Consider the following 11,561-nt stretch of genomic DNA (forward strand, 5'->3'; position numbering starts at 1 on the left):
CGAATCCATATAGAATTATTACAAAATTAATACAAATTAATTTGTAAGATATATTTTATTCTCGTCAGATTACCAATGCCTAAAGGATTGCCCCTCCGATGTATAAAAAACAAATGTCAACAATTAATAATACTTTAATTGGTAGTATATATATATAAATAAAGTAATAGAATTCAAATAACTCACCAAATTCAATCCGTTTACCACCACAACATGGGTGAAAGAAATTAGGACTTCTGCTAGTGGGTAGTTTCCTTTCCGTGCCCATGTTAGCTTTTATTTAGACTTCATTGAATGCCAGCTACACCGAGTAATAGGAGCCACTAATGATTTACAGTGTTGAATCAAAGATTGATTCCTAATTTAAATTTCCTCCACTGAAGAGGAACCACTTTTATTAATTAAAAAATAACTTATTAACAGAAATATTGTATTATATACGTCATTATAAATATAGAAAAATAGAATGAACCTTTACTTTTTAGACGCTTTCAGAACATTATTTTTAATATATTTGCATTATTTCAGATGAAGAGCTTACTTCATAATTAATTTTTTGCACATTCACCTCGCAATTTGAAGAAAAAAAAATCCAGTATTTATTTGTTTATGTGTCAAGCAGAGATTCTATAGCGTTTTCATAGCATTTACGGACCTCCATCATCCTGGAAAGCAGTGCTAAAACACTAGTGAAACTTTTATTCCTTTTGAGCAGCAAGAAAATGTGGGTAAAGAAAACAGCGAAAGAAAGGGATCATTGGAACCCAAATCTAAGAGAGAGGCACATTCATTAGCATGCCACTAACCACTTGCCATAGCAGCAGGGGAGCTTAAAGTACAAGGATAAATGACATACAAGAAGCCCGTGGGCTTTTCTATCAGCCGAAAAAAAAAAAAAAAGAAATATATATATTTAAAGCGATTGAATAACATATCTTTTCTATGAGACAAAGATGACATGGCATGCTATAAAGCAGATCATAGCAAAGGATCCTACTATGAGATGCCTGCAAAATGACACATGGACCATGATCTACCCTTCCTTGCGTTTTACTTTAAATTCCTTTGATTTCTCCAGATATCATCTTGAGCATCATTAGACCTGCCCCAAAATTTAATGATTATTGATTAAAACAATCAAAATTCTTCCAATAATGCTTAATTAAACAACCACCTAATGTGATGCATGAGAGAGGACACATTCAAAACTTCTTATAAAAAGCACAAGCAATCAACTAACGAATGCCCAACTTTCAAATCCTTCGTCATGCAAAAGAAACATTCCTCCAGTCTTCTATGAATTCAAACAGAAACTCCCATAAAACAAAAACTCTTAAAGGAAAACACTGCACAGGAATTTCCGGTGTTATATCTCTATTGAACTAAATGCATTTTCAGATGCATCCGTTTTTGTTTTTTTCAAATTTTAAATATGGACACACAATGACCAAGAACATCTAATATGCTGAACAATAGAAGGTAGCAACTCCTCACTTTCTCACCATAGAGGTGAATATCTCAAAATAAGTAGACAAGGAGACTCAAATTCGAAATCATAATATTAAAAAGGAATATCTTTTTGCAATGCTTTAGTGGAACTGAGTGGTTTCCTCTCTCTCTCTCTCTTTCTTTTTTCAGTCTTGGACTATAGCACAAGACTAACTTTCACTATTTGGCGCTGACATGACAAGACCAAAATGATTTGACAGTCATGAACAAACATGATCCATTTTGTAACACTAGAAAATTCCAGTGTTACAAAAAAGTGACATAATTTTAAACGTTAAGGGCAAAGTGTGCGCGAACAGGTGAAGAGAGTAAAATTACTGCCTACCCAGGATTATCAACGCCTTGGTCTAGGCTTGCAACGAAATTCCGCTAAAAGTGCTATATGATCAGAGGACCACTCTGGAGAAGGAAGGGCTGTGTCTTTCCTTAAGCTTTCCTCGTCCAAGAGTTCTAACAAGGACTCAACTGTCAAAGAGTCCGCTGAAAACACAAGAAACATTTTCAATTTCAAAATTACCAACACTTGCCAATAAATTTTGAATTGCACAGCACGTGGCATGGACCACTGGGACAAAGAAAACAACCATGGATGAAAAGAGATGAGAAAAAAGAAGTCCGAGAAACACCTGTGTAAAATATATAATCTAGGCTGCCAATAAAATCTCTAGTGCAGTTTGTAAACAAGGGTTCGTTAGTTGTAGGGTCCATTCTCCTCCTCTGCTGTTCCAAACCAAGACCAACACCCAGTCTCGCAAAGGAAGAATATGCACTGACCTGCAACACTAAGCATGTCACAACCAGCAGAATTCACAGAAAGCCAGAGCAAACATGAAATCCCAAAACAGCCTACTGCCAAAAAAAAACACTCTAGCCCAGTCCATTTCTTTTAATATCATTTAAACTTCCACTACCAAGGGGAAATAAGAAAAAAGAGGATAAAAAAAAACCTCCACAGAGAGAATGCACTGCCCACAATATCATGGGCTTGCCATTTTCAAAAGATAGTTACCAGAGGTAGCTGATGTGTAAGCTTGCTGTGAGGACGTAAGATTCCAAGAGGATCTACCACCAAATCTGGATGCAATGTATCCACCTTTCCCATAGCAAGCAGAGCATGAGGAGCACTGGAACAAAGTTCAACAATACCTTTAACCAAGCAATACAACAATACTGGTACAAGGTTATTTATCTACTAATTATGCTAAAAATATGGAACAGAAAGCAGACCTCCCAGGGACAGAATTGAAATCTCCACAAACCAACATTGGAATATCTGCACTGGCAGCTATTTTCTCCAATCCTTTCAAAAGAGTAAGAACCTAATTTCACAAAGAATAAACCAATAAAAAAAATAAAAATCTTCACCAAATGAAAAGGCATAGGTTTATATCAGAAGGCTCAGGAATAATAAGAACCTGCCACAGCTTCACATCCTTTAAATCTTGATGGACATTCACGTGTGTGTTTGCCTGCATTCGAAAACCAATAAAAACATGGTAAAGATAACTATTAAGTGTAGAACCATATACATCCAAGGCACTTGAGCACCACATTCTTTGCACTTACATTGGAAGTTCTTAGGAGAAAATAAAAGGAAAGGACATCCATGCATGCTTACAAACTATCTTGAAAAGGAGAAAAGAATTTAATTTATATGACCACAAGAAACTTATAGCAACCAACCCAGGGAATAAGCATCCTAAAGACAGGCCTCATTAACAAATTATGACAGAATCCACACCCTTTATCAAATTGTGGAGACTAGAGAGACAATGTGAAAAGTACATCAGTAAATGGGGTGCAAACTCCCATCAGTGATCAGACAGTAAAAAATTGCATCTCAAATATATCATTAGCACAGATATACTTATCAGAAAAACAAGCCACAGTTAACATGACCATTGGACCTATGGTTCATTTCAAGCCTACATGCTTGGGAATAGTGACATCAGAGGGTCATTCCCCAGAGCAATAAATTCCTCATGGATTTTGAGAATTAGTATTCAAGTTCATGTGAGATGAAATGGGCACTAAGACAAACAGGCAATTTCAATATAATAACAGAATATTTAGAACATGATCACTCACAACACAAAGAAGTTGTCGTTTCCCGAGATTATCAGCTCCTTGATTACTGAATTTTGCTTCCAAAACCACAATTAATGCAACATTATCCTATAAACATAAGAGAACTTACATGAGACTATACATTATAGAACTTATCTACAACCCAAAATGTTAACAGGCTCAACTGCAAACTTACCTTGACCAAACGATTTAAAGCAGTTTTTCTCTGAGCACTTGGAACAACAGCTTCAGTCAAGGACTGAGCAGCTTTATTAAACTCAACCTGCATGCAAGTGTACAGCAAGTCAGCAACTTAATACATGAGAGAATTATATAAAAATATGCTCGACATCCAGAATGCCTTCCAACCTCGTATTTCTTGACATGTGAAAACCTATCTCTACGGAAAAATGTAGCACAGCCATCAATAGTATGGGTATTTCCACTGTAAACCTGCAATTATAACATGAATTAAAAATATATACAACAGTGAGCAAATAGCTAACTATGACAAAGGCACAAGACATTCTAAAACCTCATTGGTTTTTCTCTTATAAAGAGCTTGATAACCATGTTTATCCAACTCAGGGGCAAAAAATTCCTCATAATGATCACTTTGAACCTGAAACCACAAAGCAATTTATTACTGGTAGTGAACTCTTTATAATATTCAAAAGACCATGATACAGAAGATCATTTTGAGCTTAACATAAAAGGCCAAAACATAAAATAGGAAGTATAAGAATGCTAACGTTAATTTAGTTCACAACATCGCTAGGATATAAAACTAGCAAGAGTTAGTTACATTTTTCACTTTGTTGCACTAAAAAAAACAAAACTACCAGTGGTAGCAGCAAAAATAAAAATAATGAATCCTCCAACTGTTTTCTTGTGCTGGAATTTCTATAATTTTTAAGGTACAATATATAGAAAAAAAAAAGGATCTCACTGAAACTCCTTACTGGAAACACCACGTAAATAAATTAAATAATACTAAATATCCTGTTTTACCTCCTGAAGACAAACAATGTCTGCACGATATCCAACTATTTCCCGCAGCAAATTCTGCCTTCGATATGGCCAAGAAAGAGCCCATGAAGGACAATAACTGTATGTCTCACTTGTTGCGTAAACATCAGACAAAATGTTGTAAGAAAGAACAGTAAAAGTTCCAGATGACGAAATACGTCCATCTGAATCTAAATGCCCCATCATATCAACTCCACTGACTGGGATCAAGTGACGGGGAGTAGGTGAAGGAGCAGGAATGACACGAGAAGTCAGCATGGTGTTCACATGTCCTATAGGTGATTTAGTTTCAACATCTACGACAACACATTCAAACTTAAGAACATGGCCTATATCATCAGCTGATGGTGTATATGTTTTAGACCGTCCAACTTCAAACCAAGTTTCACCACCATTCCTTTGTGCAACTGCTGCAGGGTATAAAGGTGCAGAACCATTAGTCAAGCTAGCGCTTGATGCAGAACCAGACAAACCAGTATTAATAACTCCAGATCCAGAGCTATTGAAACGCCCAAATAACTCTTCCTCCTCATTTCCATTTTCATTTACAGCACTAGCAGCACGGTCATGTAGAACTCGGTGATGCTGCCATGCATCAGAGAAGCACTTGGGAGAGCAATGATAACTTTTGGCAACAGGTATTTTTGCTTTCACACAACCTAGGCACTGCAATGTGGCTTGCTCAGATGGATGTACACTGCATACAGCAACTTTTCTATCACTTTGTATCCGGTACCTGCAAAACAAGCACAAGAATGAAGAACACGCACACTGCATAAGCAAATATGGACTAAATTTCACCAATTAAGACATGCAGCATTATGCCAAATCAGAGACTATCAAATGAATGACCCCAAAAGGAAAAAAAAAAAAATCAACAACCAACTTATATGTTAAATAATTATATCGTAAGGCAACTCTTCCAAGTTCCATCTGAAGGCTAGAATTCAAACTGTTTTGATTAACATACAGCAAACAACAATAAAAAAGAAAAAAATCATAGCCCTTGCACAAGGCCAATATCATCAAAATGTTCATGATGAAATTTTAGGGCAACCAAGTTTTCAGCAGGCTAGGCCCAAGCGCCAACTTCCATTCATATAGTAAACAGTGAAACTCTACCACTAACAATAAAATCACTTGTAAAATCAAATAGATCCAAGTCAATCTTGTTACAATCTTTATCTCATAGAACTGCACTCTGTTTTATTACTTTTACGGAATTTGTATGAACCTTAAGGACTGCAGCAAATTTGCAATAATCAAAACAACTATTCTCCCATAATTGTATTAATCACTTGTGCATGTTAAACAGACATTACAGGACAGTTCAGAAGATCATAGTATGTTAAGGCATAAAGTTCCACACAGCTCGCTACCAATGCACCCAATTATACCATTTCCAAGTGTATTGGATTGCATAACCACAGAAACCCCCCCATTAGCAAACATGTTTCACATAACAAGTTCCAACAGTGCAAGCATATCCAAAGACCAAAAGTACATAGCCAATTATCAAGACCAAGTCGCTGAATACAAATTTTTTCCAAATCAGCAAGTCTGAAGTTCCTATTATGAATTTATATTCTTGATTTTTTACTCAAGGTCCTCAAAAGATCCCAATCTGCTCATATTAAATATCTATTCTCTAGCAGCAAAGAACGGTTGGAACTGAAAAAACTTTTATGTAATATGATTCAAGCTTCTTATTCAACGGATGAGGCAAATTTTATATGAGACTATGCCTTATCTATGCTTTTATAAATTTTTGTATTTAATGGGTAGCTTTAACATATCTTTTCCCATTCACCAGGTTGTTAGTCTTTCAAGGAAACTCTAACAAAATCATTTGACAGTTACATATTTAAGATGTTGGCAAAAAAATCTCAGCACATATTGGGCATTGCAACATATTACAAATCTTACATATAATGTGCTCTGGAACTTAGGTGTAAGAGGACTAATTACACATTATATTGGGCAATAACTAGCATTATTCTACTCTATTTATATGGCTGTTAACAGGGAAGATGCCCACATCACATGGTGAAGACAGCCACCCATAAGACAGAGCACAGAAACAGGGCTGCCAATGCCCATGCCCTTATATGTCACCATGTCCATTTCCCTGGTCAAGGCTAGGGCATGGTGATAATAGAAATAGAGGTAGATAGCCCCTCAAAAGATATGAAAATACGCCAACACCATCAATGTCAGAGGTAATATAAAATAATAAGAACAATTATATGAAATAGAAGCTAAATAAATATAATATAATATATATATATTTACTATATATATTAGGTATTAACGTATTATATATTAAATTAATACTCAGACTTTTATTTAGGTTACTTTCCCTGTGTTGAATTTACAAACACAATCTTAAATAAATCATAAGAAAGAAGAAAACAATTTTATTTTCACAATCCAGTCAATCACTTAGGACTTCGACAAAGAATCTAAAATACCAATCTATTCTCATAGCATTTATCACGTGATATGTGACAAAGTATGCTCATAACTTCATCTAGCGCTTTCATTTTTCATTGCCCTCCATCATTCTCGTCAAACCTGCTTATTTCTTCCATTATATTGCACAAAGAACAGTTTCCATCCTAAAGTAATAATGTTACTTTTAAAAGATATTTGGATGTCCAACAAATTATCACTCATTAACCTAAAAAAAATAAAGGGTACTCAAACTACAGAAACAAACTGTAGAAAACACCCCAACTAAGGAAAACTTTCCAGGACTACACAAACAACCGTAAATTGGGTAGGCAAAAACATACCACTTCAACTATTTTTAGATATAAGATAAATGAGTACTTAGCACCTGCTAGGTTATAAATATGATATCAAATAGGAACTTAACGCATCAACATTACAGCAAATTAGCTATTTGCCTATTCCAATTATATCACCCAGAAGCAGGAATTGGCACCAGAACTCATTATACATACAAGCGCTTGACAAGATTCTTCAAATCACAATTTTTATTTTTTCAAAAGTTCCTGCCAACGTTATATACAATTTTTCTCTTCCGACTAACAAATAGAACCGACTTATAAACAGGCAATGAGGATGCTTTTTAACATTTATTACCCATGACAAATCAGTACAGTATCAAAAGTTGAACAGACATAGGGAGAAGATAGTATTAAGTAGCACACACAGTACAGTAAAGTATCATGTTAGTTGCTGTGCTTTTTACCATAAATAATGCAAGACCACTTCTCTCAATCGATATATATAACAGGGTCAAGAGAACATTTTCTACAAAATATACAAGCTCATCAATTTAGAAGCCACTCCGAGATGACTAAAAATGCACAAGTAAATCCTGACAAAATGAATTATTATCTCAATTTTCCACGTCCTTGGCACCTCCCTTGCTATGAGCATAAATTCAATCCAACATGAAACATAAAACCTTAAATAGTATTACTTTTGAATTTCACAAAAGTTTACTCTTCCCAAATACATGATTGAAAACACAGATCAGTTGGATAGTAATTACTAGCATTTTTTTCCACCAGTTCAAATGTTTATTTGTCCAACTTATTTCTTATTCATGTGTAAATTGCAAAATTAGCACGAATAACATAATGAAGCCCAATTTTTTTAAAAAATAAAGTTCTTTTTGTACCATACATTTTAATTTCCTCATATACATGTTTGGGGACCTCATGACTCTTAAGCATACAAGGGAATAATAATTCATATATTTTGTTCAATGTTTTTGATGTCTTCATATCAGAAATTAATGTATGGCATCGATTATTCTAGACACAATATTAAAACTGGATAGGCTGTTGGCAATTCCTGTAATTAACTTTGAATAATATTGTAGTCAAAATATAATAATAAGCCTTAATTCAAGACTAGTTGGGGTAAACTATATGGATCCTTTTTCATCATTCAGCTCCATTTGAAACCAACGACACAATAAGAAACTCTTTAGTTAGTCCCGCAGTTTAAAAAAATATATTAAAACACCGCTGAAATTTTAAAAAGTCTGCTAACTAATCTCGGCTAAGTGTTACAAAAAAGTTTAAAATGCACTCAATACAGAATGACTAATTAGTAGACATTTTTATAAATCTAAGAGATTAACTGATGAGTTTTCACATATCGCAGGGATAGAATAGTAAAACTTGATGCCTAAAAGTAATGGAAAGACTAATTAGTAGATGTTTTAAAACCAATAGGCGCAACAAGACCTGTTTTGACATATATATATATATATATGTGTGTCCTTATTTGGGACCCTATTCTACTCTCCTCTTTGGCCTTCTATTATTCAAGAAATGGGTTTGATTGCCATTTTCTTGATATAATATATACATATAATTTGATATGTTATAAACATTTCAAAACCAAGTGACCAACTAATGACTTTCCCATGCCACAAGGGACTAAATAGTAAATTTCCCTTTAAAAAATACAGAAAAGAAAGAATAATCAGTAATCGTCACCAATTTGTACATCTAAGTTTACTAATGCTGCAATCGTTCATTCCATAGAAATTTCGTGGCCATCACAGTAAAGCAACCCCACAAATTAATAACGCTAACACTACTTATCAACAAAATTCACTATCAATAGGCAAGCAACTAAACCAGCTCTACATAGAAGATCTTAATAATTTAACTCGAGCACAACTCACAACCGATAATGTCCACAAGCTCCCCTTCTTTATAACTGTGTACAACCCGAATAAGATAAACACCCACAACCCTTACCACAGGGTCTAAACAGAAGACAGGCTACAATAGTTCCTATCTTCACTAAAATCCCAAACCACTGAAAACACCGAATTTCGCAAAATTAAAAACAAATATCTGCGGGTAAATGACAATCCTAAATAGCGAGTATAGCTGCTTACCACTTATATCTCAAGAAATGACCGTCAAGAGGGGCCGACTCAGGGACATCGTCAGTTGTGACGGTCTTGTCAGGTCGCCGTAGAAGGACGTACGGCGTTAACTCACAGCCTACAATAGGTATATCCGACGGGAGGTGCACACGTAGCACGCTCAGCATGCTTTTTCACTCTTCTTTCTCCTCAGCACTATGCAACCCTATCAACTCCAACTCCTCCACATAAAAGAGATGAGAAAACGCAGCAATTGACAGTGGGCGGATACTCGGCGGATCCGCCATTTACTTGACCCGAATACCCGCCAGCCTTGACCGGACCTCCAACAATGCTATTCCGAAACCCTAAAATACATCGATTAAGAGAAGCACCCAATAAAATAATCAACACAGATCTTGTAATCAAGAGCGCATAAGCAACTGATTTCAGAAAGAGAGAGGGCTAAGAACTAAACAACGAAAGTGAGGATTTGGGAATAGTAATGAAAGTGGATCGACAGGCGAGAGAATCGAGAAGTGAACCGAGAGCGAGAGAGAGAGAGAAGCGGGAAATTTAGGAAGAGAAAAAGAGGAATCGACAATTAGGGTTTTACAGAGGAAAGCAAAGGAAATGGTGTGTATCTATAGAGGTGGTGGTGGTGGTGATGGAGGAGAGATGGTGGTGCCCGCGCCCGTGCCTTTGCCCTCGTTTGTACGTGTTGAGACTTTGAGACTTCGAGAGAAAGAGAGTGCAGGACTTGCACGTTACGTGCGACATATATGATTTTTCCCCCCTTCATTTTTAACCCTGGCTCTGTTTGATTGGATATAGTTTTTTATATTTTTTTCTTTTTCTAGTTAATCATTTATGATTGAGTTAATTGTCAAAAACATTAGTAATTTTAATTTTATTGTAATTATATATTATTTTTTTATTAATTAAAATTTAATTTTTAAAATTATTCTAATTATACTTTATTATTATTTATACCATAAAAAATTAATAAAATTAATACTCACATTAACAAATTTTAAATTAAAATTGATAATAATTTAAAAATTTAAGATAAAATTATAACAAAATTAAAAATATACAAATTTTTTATAATTATTTATTTTATTAATATTTTTTTTTAGATATGAAGAAATAAAAATTAAATTTATAATTTGATATGAATTACACTTAACCGAGTTAGATTAGAAAATTAAATATTTAATTTATATATTATTAATTTTTTAATTTTATTTTAAATTTTAGTATAATTTAAAAAATAATATATTAATATTATATCTGAGAGTTAAAAAATAATTTAATATATTTTAAAAAATTATTTTAATAATTTTAAATTGAATTATGTTAAATATTATTTTAAATTAATTTTTAATACTTAATAATTAATATATTTAATAAGATTATTTTTAACTATAGTTTTAAAAATAATACTAAAATAGTAAGCATAGAAAAATTGATTAATAATGATTTTAGTCAAAATAATATCAAGATAAATTATTATTATAAAATTATTGATAAAAATTAAATAATTAAATAATAATATAAATAGTAATTTTTAAATATATTTAATAATAAAAAATAACTTTGATAATTTTGTAAGTATACAAATAACAATAGAATATATTTGATTAGATATTTAAAAAATAGAGTGTAATTGATAAAAAAATAAAAATAAAGGGTGAAATTATAATAAAAATAAAATATATAATTTTTTTAATAATTAATTCTAAATTTTATTGATGTGCCGTGATAATATAGCGGAGATGACAAGTGATGTATTAATTTTATTAATTTTTTAATGATACAAATAATGATATGATAAGATTAGAATAATTTTAATTTTATATTTTAATTGACAAAAAAATTAAGGATGTAATTATAATAAAATTAGAAATATAGATTTTTTGAGCCATTTACTTTTTATGAAATTAGTTTAAAAAAAGTGAGAATTGTATAATACTCACTCATCCTGTTTGTTATTTTTTTTAATTATCTTAAAATTATTATTTATTTTTATTTTATACCCTTAGTATAAATTTATTATTATAATTATATTTTATTTTATTTTTAAATTTTTTTA

General features: G+C 32.9%; 1 protein-coding gene across 1 annotated transcript; it reads right to left on the reverse strand.

Moving 5' to 3' along the window:
- Positions 1–759: 759 nt before the first annotated feature.
- LOC110622721 (carbon catabolite repressor protein 4 homolog 1) lies at positions 760–10,230 on the reverse strand. Its single transcript, XM_021767322.2, has 12 exons — positions 9,497–10,230; positions 4,588–5,341; positions 4,112–4,198; positions 3,946–4,029; positions 3,773–3,859; positions 3,598–3,684; positions 2,925–2,978; positions 2,737–2,828; positions 2,519–2,633; positions 2,136–2,283; positions 1,835–1,989; positions 760–1,102 (listed from the first exon to the last, which is right to left on the reverse strand). Exons 1-11 carry the CDS (start codon positions 9,652–9,654, stop codon positions 1,844–1,846), a joined length of 1,812 nt encoding a protein of 603 aa, XP_021623014.1. The 5' UTR covers positions 9,655–10,230; the 3' UTR covers positions 760–1,102; positions 1,835–1,843.
- Positions 10,231–11,561: the final 1,331 nt, after the last annotated feature.

Source organism: Manihot esculenta, chromosome 9 (assembly GCF_001659605.2).
Source record: "Manihot esculenta cultivar AM560-2 chromosome 9, M.esculenta_v8, whole genome shotgun sequence".
NCBI lineage: Eukaryota > Viridiplantae > Streptophyta > Magnoliopsida > Malpighiales > Euphorbiaceae > Manihot > Manihot esculenta.

Excerpts from the sequence above, each read along its gene's own strand:
- LOC110622721 (XM_021767322.2), bottom strand. The coding sequence starts at position 9,654 with ATGCTGAGCGTGCTACGTGTGCACCTCCCGTCGGATATACCTATTGTA. Across the intron at positions 3,860-3,945 it reads CACATGTCAAGAAATACGAG|GTTGAGTTTAATAAAGCTGC; the intron begins GTTGGAAGGCAT and ends ACTTGCATGCAG. Across the intron at positions 2,979-3,597 it reads AACGACAACTTCTTTGTGTT|GCAAACACACACGTGAATGT; the intron begins GTGAGTGATCAT and ends TTTCGAATGCAG.